This window comes from Caretta caretta, chromosome 1 (genome assembly GCF_965140235.1).
Source record: "Caretta caretta isolate rCarCar2 chromosome 1, rCarCar1.hap1, whole genome shotgun sequence".
Classification (NCBI taxonomy): Eukaryota; Metazoa; Chordata; order Testudines; family Cheloniidae; genus Caretta; species Caretta caretta.
Window position 1 is genome coordinate 218,460,289 of NC_134206.1, and position 15,092 is coordinate 218,475,380.

Below are 15,092 nucleotides of genomic sequence, written 5' to 3' on the forward strand. Positions count from 1 at the left end.
CCTCAGCCTCTCCTCATAAGTCATGTGTTCCAGTCCCCTAATCATTTTTGTTGCCCTTCGCTGGACGTTTTCCAATTTTTCCACATCCTTCTTGTAGTGTGGGGCCCAAAACTGGACACAGTACTCCAGATGAGGCCTCACCAATGTCGAATAGAGGGGCACGATCACGTCCCTCAATCTGCTGGCAATGCCCCTACTTATACAGCCCAAAACGCCATTGGCCTTCTTGGCAACAAGGGCACACTGTTGACTCAGATCCAGCTTCTCATCCTCTGTAACCCCGAGGTCCTTTTCTGCAGAACTGCTGCCTAGCCATTCGGTCCCTAGTCTGTAGCAGTGCATGGGATTCTTCCGTCCTAAGTACAGGACTCTGCACTTGTCCTTGTTGAACCTCATCAGATTTCTTTTGGCCCAATCTGCTAATTTGTCTAGATCCCTCTGTATCCTATCCCTACCCTCCAGTGTATCTACCACTCCTCTCAGTTTAGTGTCATCTACAAACTTGCTGAGGGTGCAATCCACACCATCCTCCAGATAATTTATGAAGATACTGAACAAAACCAGGCCCCAGGACCGACCCTTGGGGCACTCCACTTGATACCAGCTGCCAACTAGACATGGAGCCTTTGATCACTACCCGTTGAGCCCGACAATCTAGCCAGCTTTCTATCCACCTTATAGTCCATTCACCTGGCCCATAGTTCTTTAACTTGCTGGCAAGAATATTGTGGGAGACCATGTCAAAAGCTTTGCTAAAGTCAAGGAATAACATGTCCACTGCTTTCCCCTCATCCACAGAGCCAGTTATCTCATCATAGAAGGCAATTAGATTAGTCAGGCATGACTAGCCCTTGGTGAATCCATGCTGACCCTTCCTGATCACTTTCCTCTCCTCTAAGTGCTTCAGAATTGATTCCTTGAGGACCTGCTCCATGATTCTTCCAGGGACTGAGGTGAGGCTGACTGGCCTGTAGTTCCCTGGATCCTCCTTCTTCCCTTTTTTAAAGATGGGCACTACATTAGCCTTTTTCCAGTCGCCCGGGACCTCCCCCGATCGCCATGAGTTTTCAAAGATAATGGCCAATGGCTCTGCAATCACATCTGCCAACTCCTTTAGCACTCTTGGATGCAGCGCATCCAGCCCCATGGTTTTGTGCTCGTCCAGCTTTTCTAAATAATCCCGAACCACTTCTTTCTCCACAGCGGGCTGGTCACCTCCTCCCCATGCTGTGCTGCACAGTGCAATAGTCTGGGAGCTGACCTTGTTCGTGAAGACGGAGGCAAAAAAAGCATTGAGTACATTCGCTTTTTCCACATCCTCTGTCACTAAGTTGCTTTCCTCACTCAGTAAGGGGCCCACACTTTCCTTGACTTTCTTGTTGCTAACATACCTGAAGAAATCCTTCTTGTTATTCTTAACAGCTGTTGCTAGCTGCAACTCCAAGTGTGATTTGGCCTTCCTGATTTCAGTCCTGCATCCCCGAGCAATATTTTTATACTTTTCCCTGGTCATTTGTCCAATCTTCCACTTCTTGTAAGCTTCTTTTTTGTGTTCAAGATCAGCAAGGATTTCACTGTTAAGCCAAGCTGGTCGCCTGCCATATTTACTATTCTTTCTACACATAGGGATGGTTTGTCCCTGTAACCTCAATAAGGATTCTTTAAAATACAGCCAGCTGTTAAGTCGGTTGTGTCCTGGAGGAAGGTGGCCCTTTGAGTGGTTTGAGGATGGTTTCTATGAGTCCCGATATTCCATCAGGAATAAGAGTGCCATGGCCACATATAATGGGTCTGCCTTGGTTCCCTTGTTCGTGTACCTTGGGAAGCACGTAGAACATCCCTGGGGTGGGTTTGTGCGGGGATGGAGTTTGTAGAGTTTTTCTTGGAGTTGTCTGGGGAAGGATTTAATGATATCCTTAAATTCATGGGTACATTGTGGTGTGAGGTGTTCTTTGAGTTCATAATAGTAGATAGTGTCAGAGAGTTGTTGGTTGGCCTTGTTAACATAATGAATAGGGCCCTCCCAAATTAACGGACATGAAAAATGCATCACAGACCATGAAATCTGGTCTCCCCCGGTGAAATCTGTTTTTTTTTGTGTGCTTTTACCCTGTACTATGCAGATTTCACGGGGCAGACCAGTATTTATCAAATTGGGGATCCTGACCCAAAAGGGAGTTGCAAGAGGGGTCAGAAGGTTATTTTAGGGGGACCGCAGTATTGCCACCCTTATTTCTGTGCTACTGGTGGTGGGGCGCCGCCTTCAGAGCTGAGTGCCCGGCCACCAGCTGCTGCTCTCTGGCCACCCAGCTCTGAAGGCGGCGCCCCACCAGCAGCAGCACAGAAGTAAGGGTGGCAATACCAGACCAGGCCACCCTTACTTCTGCGCTGCTGCCTTCAGAGCTGGGCGGCCGGAGAGTGGTGGCTGCTGACTGAGGGCCCAGCTCTGCAGGCAACAGCGCAGAAGTAAGGGTGGCAAAACCACCCCATGACATCCTTACTTCTGCCCTGCTACTGGTGACAGCTCTGCCTTCAGAGCTGGGCTCCCGGCCAGCAACTGCCGTTCTTCAGCTGCCCAGCTCTGAAGGCAGAGCCGACACCAGCAGCAGCGCAGAAGTAAGGGTAGCAGCACTTGCAACCCCCGCCCCCGAACCTTGCTACTCCTCCAACTCCTTTCTGGGTCAGGACCCCTACAATTACTCCACCATGAAATTTCAGATTTCAATATCTGAACCATGACATTTACGATGTTTAAAATCCTATGACTGTGAAATTGACCAAAATGGACCCTGAATTTGATAGGGCCCTAATAATCAACATGGTTAAGGCCTATGCTGGCTTCCTCTTTGTCTGCCTGTTCATCCACTATCTGGTGGTTAGATTTCAGATACTGTATAGCTTTCCTCTTGATGGTAGAGACATTGTGGTGGATGTGATGTTTGTTAAGTACTTCACAGTCATTTTTTTCCTGGAACAATCAATGTCATGATCAAGAGTATGGTTTTGTCTGCTCTGTGGTGTCCAGTCAGATGATTCTTTTTTCTTACAGTTGTTGGAGGGGACATGGTAATTGTGAGTTGTGTCATCATTATTATGAAGGAATTCTTCGAGGTGGAGTTGGCAGAAGAAGTCTTCTAAATCTCCACATGTTAGTATGGTATCAGATTCTGTGATGGTGCAGAAGTTCAGTCCCTTAGAGAGAACAGATAATTCAGCTTTAGTTAAGGGCAGTCTTGATAAATTGATGATATTCAGGTAGAGTTCATGTGGTGGGTACTGGTGCCATGGTTTCTCCCGGAGGTGGTGTTCTGTGTGTTGTGGAGTAGTTGTAATTGGTTCCACTTTTTTGTGTTGGATAGAGTTTGTTAGGCTTCTGGTGGTGTTCATGGTGTTGTGTGATTCAGAAGCCACAAGAACCCACGCAGAGCAGCAATGTGTATACGTAGTTGGCCTTGCATGTTGCACATAGTTAATAAACATAGTTAGCTGGACCCCTCTTTGCCCATATGGGTCCTTCATAATATGTTTTTTTGTGTATAGAACAAAAGATGCAAGAGGCAAGGCTGTGGCAGCAGGTTCAGAGAGGAGAAAGGGGAGTGTGAGGTGGGGATTAGCCTCCCTCAGTCAGACACATTCTGGCAGGGAGTCGGCAGAAGACTATTCAGTTCTCACCATTATCACTGTCCTGGGTTCTGGCAGTGTGCAAAATTCTTCTCTTGTAGGTTGGCCGTTCACAGGAAACGGGCTTCTTCACTTTGGTGTTAGTTAAAATTTTCATTCTCAATTGCTGTAGAAAATGGAGAGAACAAAAAAATGACCAATAGGAGGGAAGGGGGAACAATGAAAGAAAAACCACCCCAGCAAATTCTAATTAGTGAGACTGTGGCAGCCAAAGTGTTGCAAAATTCTGTATGTTCAGATAGAATCCAAATTTCACATGGTCAGGCCCAGGAAAACGTATGACAAAGTGCAGACAAATTTGTGATAAATATTGGAGCTGATTCTTCTCTCTCATGGGAGTAAATCAAGTTCAGCTCTACCTAAGTCAATGGAATTACCCAGGTTTTACCCTGATAACAATGAGCTCAGAATCAGCTCCACTAAATCTATTAAAAAACAATTCATGAACAAAATCAACTTTACTATGTTATAAATCTGTTCAAAAGTTGGACCGTGCAGTATCGGAACACCAGGCCAGACTCTAGGATTTTTATGCAATTTATTACTCAGTCCTAACTCATGGAAAACTCCCATGGAAGTTACTGGCAACTTATCTGAATAGGGGCTTAACTAAACATGTGGCGCAATGGTTGGAATAAGGATTCCAGGGTTTGACCCCAGGAGAGGATGAAATGTTGGGCTGAATGCACACCTGGTGTAAGTCCAATGGACATGGATGTGACTCCACTGGATGTGACATCCCTTCAGGAGGGATGAATTTCACTCTTTATGTGTAACAGTCGCTTTTATACATGACAAAACCAAGTAGTTATTGCACAACTCCTCTAGTTATGTAATAACCTTTTGAGAAGTGCCTTAACCATTCATGTAAGGTATAAGCATCTGTAGAGTATATACGTTCCTGCCGAGTTAGAGTCTTGCCATTTGGTACACAATCATTCATTATGGGTCACTGTGAACAGAGAAAAATCCTCGATTTGAAAGGTCATTTTCCCACCACTACTCCCCCAAAGATCATTATTCTTGGGTTGTTTGTTTTTTCTTGTTATTGAGGATTCTGGGTAGCGTAGTCCAAAGGCATTTCCAGTATTATAAATCTTAGACTGTCCTGTGAAGCCTTTGGTATAAGTCACTATCACAAGTGGGATTCTGCTTTTGCTGAAGTCACCTGCAAAACTCATTTACTGCAATGGGCATATTGCCCTTGTAAAAGACCACTCACACATCACTGGAAAAACACAGCAAGATTTGGGAGAAGAATCCCTTGCAATGAAACCATAATTCCCATCCCTGTTCTCTCCTCATGTTCCGAACCTCACCTCTGACAGTGGCGTAGGCTGTAGAGGTCATAGAATCATAGAAAAGTAGGACTGGAAGGGACCTTGAAAGGTCATCTAGTCCAGCCCCCTGTGCCGAGGCAGGACCAAGTAAACCTAGATCATCCCTGACACATGTTTGTCTAACCTGTTCTTAAAAACCTCCAATGATGGAGATTCCACAACCTCCCTTGGAAGCCTATTCCAGGGCTTAACTATCCTTAGAGTTAGGAAGTTTGCAGAAAGCCCATTACTTTTTTCCCTTCCTTAAGGGGACATGGAGAACAACTCATCACCATTCTCTTTGCAACAGCCCTTAACATATTTGAAGACTGATCAGTTCCCGCCTCAGTCTTCTCGTTCCTACAATAAACATGCCCAAGTCTTTTGACCTTTTCTCACAGGTCAGGTTTTCTAAACCTTTTCTCATTTTTGCTGCTCTCCTCTGGACTCCCTCCAATTTGTCCACATCTTTCCTAAAGTGTGGTGCCCAGAATCAAACACAGTGCTCCAGCTGAAGCCTCACCAGTGCTACGTAGAGCGGGACAATTGCTTCCTGTGTCTGACCTACCACACTGCTCTTGATACACCCCAGAATGATATTAGCCTTTTTAGCAACTGCATCATAGCTTTGACTCATATTCAGCTTGTGATCCACTGTAGCTTCCCCCACCACTTGAAAGGGTAAGAGGGGGACCCTGCTGCAGCCCCCACAACCCAGGCTGGGGGTGAAGAGCCCCAGTAGCAGCAGAGGTGAGGCTAGGAGAGGCACCGCTGATGGGCAGATTGGAAAGCAAGAGGCAGAACTGATTTGAGGTCTGAGCCAATGGGAGGTGGGGGCTACAGGGCAGAACTGAAGAGGACTGGGGGACTGAATTGACGGGGGCTGGGCAGATGCACTTCAGTTTATTTTCCCTCTGTTTACCATTGTGCCATGTCTTTAGCTTAGAAACTTTTCATTTACGTTTAAACACACTGGAGCTAGACTGGATTGACGCATTTCAATGTACAGTGGTACACTTCTAATCAGGCACTTGATCAGATCCTTATGCAACATAAAGTGATCCAGTAACTGAGTGCGGCACCGTACTTTTCCGGGGGGAAAAAATAGTGTGAGCGAGTGTCAAATACATTTCTGGCAATGAGAAAGGAAAATTAGAGGGCTGTTCATTTCTTTTGAGTTTAAACTTCTAATTTTAATGGCATAGTTTGTACAGAATTAATATTAAAAGCATGCTGTTTTAATAGCACAACAGCGTATTTGTATAGCTATTTGTTTGCCATATTGTGTTGGAATATTTTCTTCTAGCACTCTTAACCTTTTATTCTGCGATTAATAAATACGATCTGGCACATCACTCTTGGAAGGTTGCGACCCCTGTCTGGTGGCAGGCTCACTAAAGAGCAAACACCTGACGGGCCCTTTGGCCCTGGAGATCACCCTTTTCCTGCCAAGATTTGGACACAGCCTTATCCGGCCCACTGGAAAACGTAAGTGAATACCACTGCTGTAGGGAATTCACTATTTAAAGACATACATCACCATGTGTATTACTACCAATAGGTGACAGGTTTCAGAGTAGCAGCCATGTTAGTCTGTATCCGTAAAAAGAAAAGCAGGACTTGCGGCACCTTAGAGACTAACAAATTTATTTGAGCATAAGCTTTCGTGGGCTACAGCTCACTTCATCGGATGCATTCAGTGGAAAATACAGTGGGGAGATTTATATACATAGAGAACATGAAACAATGGGTGTTACCATACACACTGTAACAAGAGTGATCAGGTAAGGTGAGCTATTACCAGCAGGAGAGCGGGGCCGGGGGGGGGGGGGGGGGGACTTTTGTAGTGATAATCAAGATGAGCCATTTCCAGCAGTTGACAAGAACATGTGAGGAACAGTGCGGGGGGGGGGGGGAGCGGAAGGGGGAATAAACATGGGGAAATAGTTTTACTTTGTGTAGTGACCCATCCACTCCCAGTCTTTATTCAAGCCTAAGTTAATTGTATCCAGTTTGCAAATTAATTCCAATTCAGCAGTCGCTCGTTGGAGTTTGTTTTTGAAGTTTTTTTTGTTGAAGAACTGCCACTTTTAAGTCTGTAATCGAGTGACCAAAGAGATTGAAGTGTTCTCCAACTGGTTTTTGAATGTTATAATTCTTGACATCTGATTTGTGTCCATTTATTCATCACCAATAGGTGATGGACTTAAAATGGTTTAGTTTGTTTTAACTTTCATTCAGCTTTACAACTGATATACCACCTTTCAAAACCGGGCCTGAAATAACCACAGGAATTTAAAAATAGAGTGTTTGGCTTTGAGCAGTGGTAAAACAGCAAAGGGAAGGACCCCCAATCTACAAGAACCCTGGGCCCCCATCAAACTTAATTTGGTCCTGGGAACAGAGGATTGTTAGCAAATCTCACAATTCTAGTTTTCCTTACAAACTCCCATGTATGTACAATACGCCATACCAGTGACCAATACAGGCTTAGGAGAAGTTTTGTGCAGGAGCAAAGAAGGTACCCACCTTAAACAGACTATAGACATCAGCTTCACTTTGATACCAGGGAGCTCCCATCAAGGAGCGTCTGTTCCGGGGAGTAGGGAGGAGGGGAAAGACAGGGAGCAGACAAGGATATGGCTCAAAGTCTTCCAAACGATAAGGAAATCCTCGGCCGCCAATCATATAATCCTCTTCAGATCCCAGCTCATACACCTGGAATGGGAAAACAGAGGTTACTGCACTGAACTGATTAGTTAGTGTGTGTGTGTGTGTGTGTGTGTGTGTGTGTGTGTGTGTGTGTGAGAGAGAGAAAACCATACACTGAACTGATTAGTGTGTGTGTGTGTGTGTGTGTGTGTGTGTGTGAGAGAGAGAAAACCATACACTGAACTGATTAGTGTGTGTGTGTGTGTGTGTGTGTGTGTGTGAGAGAGAGAGAGAGAGAGAGAGAAAACCATACACTGAACTGATTAGTGTGTGTGTGTGTGTGTGTGTGTGTGTGTGTGTGTGAGAGAGAGAGAGAGAGAGAGAGAGAGAGAAAACCATAGTCCTTTACCGGCAAGGAGCAGGACAGCTCAACTTTTGCATCATAGGCCCCATACTACTAAAAGCTCATGGCGATTCTCTTTTCCCTCAAGACCTCTTGGAGCAGGGAGATCTAAATTCTACCCCTGCTATCAGCATGAAGTTTTGAGTAGCCACAGTCTGCAGCACAGTGCCAAAGAAAGTCGTGGGTAGCACAGGTTTGTTACTCTAGGATACTATTTTGCCCATCTCCAAAGCTTTTCACACATGGGCCTCACAGAAGCATATGAGCATCAGTGAATTAAGTCTCACAACCCGCATACCAGATGAAAGGGAAACTGACGCACAGAGTGGTGTAGTGACCCAAGGGCCAAGGTCACCCAGCAAGTCAGTGGCAGAACTTGGACTAGAACCCAAGAGTCCTGGCTCCCAGCCCCTTGATATAACCATTGGCCCAAACCCCCTCATGGCAGAGAAATGTGGCATAGGTGAAATAGCAGGAGATGCCACATTGGGCAAGCAGAGGGCCAGCAGCAAACCCACTGCCAAACCACACCTTCCCTGGAGGGAGCTCCCACTGCTCCTGTGAAGCTACCCCTTCCATCTCTCTGCCTGCTGCCCCCACAGCCTTCGTTCCAAGGGTGGCCCCTGGAGCAGCCATTGTGGGAACAAGGAGGAATCAGCCACCTGCCTGGCAAGGGGACAGAGTGAGATAAAGGTCTGTTGGCAACCAGTGCATAATGTAAGGGGTCGGAGAAGCTGGTGGTGGCTGGGTGCACCCACCTCATGTGACTGCCCTGTTCCAGTACCTCAGAGTTCTCCTCTGGCCTGGTACCTCCTGCGGGGTTAGTCTGGCCAGGGTGTGGCTGGGACAGAGCAGGTTTACTCACACTCTTTGGTGTCATGACTCTATCATCCTTCAAGAGGACGCTCCTGTCCACGGCACGGATGGAGCACAGGGAGCCAGGGTCGGCCTTCAGGTACAGATTGACCTTCGACCCTGGGAGGTCCTCCTCCTCCGAGAAACCCCAGTGTCACCTATGGGAGGAGACAGGATGGGTTTATCAAATGGAAGAGGGGCACAAGACAATGAAGGTGTATGAGCCACGAGCGACAGAGAGGGAGAGAGAGACTGGGAGAGGGAGGGAGAGGTGGAAAGAGCCTGCTAGAAACACAGACAGAAGGGCACAGGGATTGTCGAGTGTATGTCATCCCAGCCAGATCGCCCCTCTGCCACATATCCCATTTCCTCCACTTCCTGGGTGACACTCACCTTGTGTTTGAAGCATCTGCTGACTGTGAACACGTCCACATCGGCTGCCACCTCTCCATCAGCGAATATGGCGTAAAGCAAAAGCCTGGCAGAGGGTGCAAGTTCAGAGCTGATGGGCAGAGTCAATGAGAAGGAGCCCTTCAGTGCTGTATGAAGGAGTGGGAAGCAAAGGAAATGCTTATTTAGACCCATGTGAAACATAAAAAAAGGGTGGAACTTACTGTTGCTGGATGTTATTGAGGCAGAGGATTTCATGGTTCCTGCATGTGGTTTGACACTGGCAGACCAGTGCCAACTAATGCCAAGGCCACAGGTCTCACTGAACACTGACAAATGCACAGCTGGAAACTAATTTGGCTTACCTGAGGGTTAGTATTGTTAAAATAGATACTAGAGTTATAAGAATGTGTTTAATGTTTAGATTTTATGGAATGTTCGTAGGATCCTGCATGTATTAATCCTACTTATAATATCTGTATTCCATGGTATAAAGTTAGATTGCATTATAAACCTCTCTAATTGTGTAACTCACTGTGATGGGGCATCTGCCCCACATTGGCAGAAAGGGGTTTAAAAGCAGCCCTAGGGAGGCTGCGCAGGAGGTAGCCAATCATAGAAGGGCTAATAAGAGAAGCCAATCAGGGCCGGGCTGGCCTGTATAAGAAGGGCTGCAGAACAGCACAGGGTCAGTTACTCCCTGGAACTTGAGAAGGGAAGAGGACTGACTGCCTTGCAGGCACAGGGTAGCAAGCACCCTGGGCAAAGCAGTGCTGCAGACAAAGACCTAGGAACCTAAAGGCAGCTCCTGGCAGGCTGCACAGATCTGCAGACTGAGGCCCTGATACAAGGGCAAGGAGGGTGCTGGGGCCACTGAAGGAAGTGGCTAGACAGTGGACTGCAGGTCCCCTGGAAGGGGGGAACATGGACAGTGGACTGCAGGTCCCCTGGAAGGGACGTGATCGTTCCCCTCTATTCGACATTGGTGAGGCCTCATCTGGAGTACTGTGTCCAGTTTTGGGCCCCACACTTCAAGAAGGATGTGGATAAATTGGAGAGAGTCCAGCGAAGGGCAACAAAAATGATTAGGGGTCTGGAACACATGAGTTATGAGGAGAGGCTGAGGGAGCTGGGATTGTTTAGCCTGCAGAAGAGAAGAATGAGGGGGGATTTGATAGCTGCTTTCAACTACCTGAAAGGGGGTTCCAAAGAGGATGGCTCTAGACTGTTCTCAATGGTAGCAGATGACAGAACGAGGAGTAATGGTCTCAAGTTGCAGTGGGGGAGGTTTAGATTGGATATTAGGAAAAACTTTTTCACTAAGAGGGTGGTGAAACACTGGAATGCGTTACCTAGGGAGGTGGTAGAATCTCCTTCCTTAGAGGTTTTTAAGGTCAGGCTTGACAAAGCCCTGGCTGGGATGATTTAACTGGGAATTGGTCCTGCTTTGAGCAGGGGGTTGGACTAGATGACCTCCTGAGGTCCCTTCCAACCCTGATATTCTATGATTCTATGATAACATGGAGTGTGACACAGCTGGAGGGCAGTGTTATGAAGAAGATGCCTCACTCCTGGGAGTGACATGGGTCCAGGAACAGAGATGACAGTGGGCGAGACACCACTAGCAGAGAGTGTAGTGCTAGTTCCCCAGAGAGCCAGCAGGAGGCACTGCAGGGGTGAGTTGCACCCTGTCACACTCACCAAACAGGAAAAGAAGCACTAATTAAGGTAAATTGCTTGTCCTGCACACAGTATGGCCCACTGAAGTCAAATGAGGCATTGTGTAGCACCAAAGGACAGAGACCTTGTTGATTCCATTTCTTACTCCCTCCAGGAAGAGGAAACTTGCATATGAACTCATCCCATCAGCTTGGATTCTGGCACAAAGGGGATAAAAATCCTTGACAAGGAGAAACCAGTCCTTTTATGCTCTCTGGGTTCAGAGAGGCAAAGATTCCTAAACATTAGCAAGAGATCCCCATGCTGCTTGGCATGGGTCAGCCCTAGCGAACATCTAAAGCTGTTTATTATAGAAGATATTACCTTTTTAAATTTAAGATTAAAACTCGTGTGTGTTTCCAGTTTTAACCTAGTAAATAACTCATTTCATTTCTTAATACATTTAAGTTCATCTATGACAGGATTAGCTATAGACATTGTCTTTGGTATGAGATCTGATCACAACTGATGTGGGGTAAGTGACTACTCCTTTGGGACTAGGAGTAATCTGAATATTATTGTGATTTTTGGTGTAAAGTGACCATCTATCAGATAGTCCAGCTTGCCTAGGTGGCAAGATAGTCTAAGGGGACTGTCTGACTCCATGGTCAGACTATTACAGGGATTTGGGAGTTCACACCTGCTACTGGCTTGGTGAAATCTAATCACAGAACATACTACCAGTTTGGGGTGTTTGCCCTGTTTTTTGGCAGTCTGCCCTGAGGTTGGCACTCATGGTTGTGAGCCACACTCAGGGCCGGTGCAACCACTAGGTGAACTAGGCAGTCACCTAGGGCACCAAGTGGTTGGGGGCAGCCAAAAGTGCGCTCCAGGGAGGTGGTGGAGCGGAGGTGAGCTGGGGCAGAGGGGCGCAGGGAGGGCCCACTGCAGCAAGTAACTGGGGGTGGGAGTGGCGCTCCCTGCCTCAGCTCACCTCTTCTCCACCTCCTCCTCTGAGCGTGCTGCCCCACTCTGCTTCTCTCCCTCCCAGGCTTGTGTGCCAAACAGCTGATTGGTGTTGCAAGCCTGGGAGGTGGAAGAAGCGGTGGCATGCTCGGGGAGGAGGTGGAGCAGAGGTGAGCTGGGGCGGGGAGTTGCTGCACGGCTCCCCAGGCTGAGCGGGTCGGGGGGGGAGCCTTGAGGCGGGGGGGGGTGGGGGTGCAATGTGGAAGTTTCTCCTAGGGCAAAAACATCCTTGCACTGGCCCTGGACACACTAGACAGTGTGACATGTGGATAAGAACAGAGACCTTCACCAGGATAAAATAGACACCTTCCCCTCCCCCCCCGATATACTGACCCCTCATTGTCTCAGGGTCAGTAAACCTTCCTCCCTCATTGAAGACTGCTGAACAGGCGAGGTGTGAGTTTTATGCCTCTCTATGACAGCATCTGCCATGGGCCAGTCAAGGAATCATAGAAACATAGGATGGGAAGGGACCTCAAGAAGTCATTTAGTCCATCCCCCTGCACCAAGGCAGGGCCAAGTATACCTAGACCATCCCTGACGGGTGTTTGTCCAACCTGTTCTTAAAAACCTCCCATAATGAGGAGGATACTACACTAGAAAGACCAAGGCAGCAGGTGGGACGCTGGACTAGATTGCCCATAGCCTGGCATGGCTGGAGCCTGCCTAACCATACTAAGATGTCCCAATAGCCTGATCCATTATGATGACTTCCATGGAGTTTATTTCATGTGCATCTTGGGTTTTTCCACTTACTCTCATCCTGGCCAACTGGCACCTGCGTCTGTCCACTGAGAACGATCCTGCCTCCTGAGACAACCTGCGGAAGAGATACAACAGCCTGTCAGGGGGCCAGGGTTCTGAGAAGAGAAAATGCAGAGAGAGAGACTGGAAGAGACAGTCACAGGTGCTTTACCTTTAAACTGTTAATGGACAAGGGACCAGCTGCCTCAGATTTCCTCTGAACAATGGGAGCCGTGGGAAATCCAAGGCCAGGCTGCCAAGGTGCTCACTGGCAGCCATGCCTTTCGGTACTACACACAGAGTCAGGCCAGACTGGCAACAGGGGAAAATAACCTGTCCCCCAAGGCTGGCTCAAGACATTCCTAGCTGGATGAGCTACCTGGGGTGGCGGTCAAAATGCTGGGAGGCTGGCGAGGGGGATTTCAGAGACATGTATTCCAGGTAGCGAGACATCTACAAAGACAAGCGTAAAATGGAACCCGCAAATTGGCCTATAGACCCATAAATAGTTACCCCTCTTGCATGCCACTGTTGTAGAAATATCATGTGATCCAATTGCCCTGGCTGCTCACCAAATAATAGAAATCCACATGATCTGCCCCAGGGTCCAGCTCATTCCGGTCCAAGATATAATCCACCCGCACTTCCTGTTCCTGGTCACAGGGCAGCTCCTCCTCCACCTGCTGGATCTCTAGGAAGCTGTTGCTCTCGGAGTAGAAAGGTTTCAGCCAGTTGAAACCAGTTGAAACCTCCTGGTGCACTATTGCAACGGTGTAGAGATCCCCCTCGGTTATGTTCACAATGGAGTATCTGCCCTTCAGAGCAAAAATGCATGGCAAGCTGTCAGAATTAACCAATGGAGGCGCCTACAAATGCGGGAAATACTCAGTGCGATCACCAGAGTTATATGTCCAGGGCCCCATGTAATCCACAGAGGCAGAAATTACAGCAGAATCTACCCCCAGCTGCAGAATTGAACTCCAGGATATGAGCTTCCTTTTTCTTTTCAACTCTGTTTTGAACACTCATGATTTCAGAGAACTTAAATGTGAACTGCATGCAGTCAGTAATGCCTGCCTGAGTCTGCAGACAGCCAGAGAGGTATGAACTGCCCATTCATTGCAATAATGTGTTATCTTGGAAACCTACTGATAACAGTTACAGGACAACATTGTTAGCTGGATATTTCTGCAGTGAAATAGTTAATGTACTTGTCCCAGAATCCCAGCCTGCCTTCTGCACTTCCCCAGGTGCCAAAAGTCCCAGTTATCCCCTGCTCAAATGCCCAAACCTCTAGCTTTCTCTAACATCTATAATGCAACTATGTGTCCTCAGTACCAAAATATGCAGCAGATTGAAAAATGAAAGTTATGAGCCAGAGTAAAATAAATTGAATTTAATATGAAAACAATGTTACCCCTTTTGACCCAAGCAGCTAGCCAAAAATGTGGAGTCTTGTAGTGTATTCCGGTGGGGAGCAGAAACTAGAGTCAGGCATTTCTTTGATGCAATGTTTTGTGTTTACAAGGAATGTACAAAGTCCAGTTTCTCTGAGCACAGGAGGAACCAAACCACGGGAGATACTTTCCTTGCTCACAGCCCCAAACCTTTTAGCCAGAATCCAACCCAACACCTTTCTCTAAACTTCTCCCAGGGCTGCCACTCCATGATCGGTCCAAGCTACATCTGTAGCCTCCTTCTCTGCCTGTTTCTATCAGTTTCTTGGCTCTTGTTCCTGCTTCTCTCTCCCACACACACACGTCTCCCCAAAACCGTACCCAGCAAAGCTCTCCATCCACATAGTTGTAATTCCTGGGCAAAGTGATAGATGCCTTTGTTTTGGGGGTGATGTGGGCCTGCATTTTGGGTTAGGCCCACTATTGTTTCTTCTTTGAACCCAAACAAAGGGCATCCATTAACCTCACCAGTTTCAGCAAGGCTATAACAATGAATGACATGGGCTACTCCAGGGGTTGCATTATTCATCCTCAATATTTATGTCAAGCAAAGCTTCCATGTCTAAAAATGACCTGCAGCTGCCCTGATATTTCCAGCTGTCTGCCCCAAAGTGCTGGAGGAAGCAAAGGGGCCTCGCCACAGAATTTAGGCCCAGTTTGCTGCAGAGCACTTGATGCTTTGCACATAGAATACATAGCCATGGTACTGGGAACAGGCTATGGAGACTTTCACTGGGAAGTCAATCACTGGTTGCAGTGTCAGGGGAACAGAACAGAGCCAGAGTGTCAGGGAAGACAATGTTGAGCACTTCAGTTGTAGAGCACTGGTTCCAATCCAGCTCCCAGGCTGTGGGGAATGGATGGCAGTGGGGGATCAGGAAAGGGGCTTTGGCACATATACCTCTG

The 15,092-nt window shown here is 47.4% G+C and overlaps 1 protein-coding gene across 1 annotated transcript in view; it reads right to left on the reverse strand.

Annotated features, from left to right (window-relative positions):
• The window catches only part of LOC125623360 (alpha-2-macroglobulin-like protein 1), a 54,145-nt gene that overhangs the window by 21,239 nt on the left and 17,814 nt on the right, over window positions 1-15,092 (reverse strand). Inside the window, 6 exon segments of the mRNA XM_075120465.1 lie at window positions 3,673-3,787; window positions 7,530-7,718; window positions 8,921-9,059; window positions 9,296-9,449; window positions 12,742-12,805; window positions 13,302-13,544. Coding sequence (XP_074976566.1) covers window positions 3,673-3,787; window positions 7,530-7,718; window positions 8,921-9,059; window positions 9,296-9,449; window positions 12,742-12,805; window positions 13,302-13,544 — 904 coding nt within the window.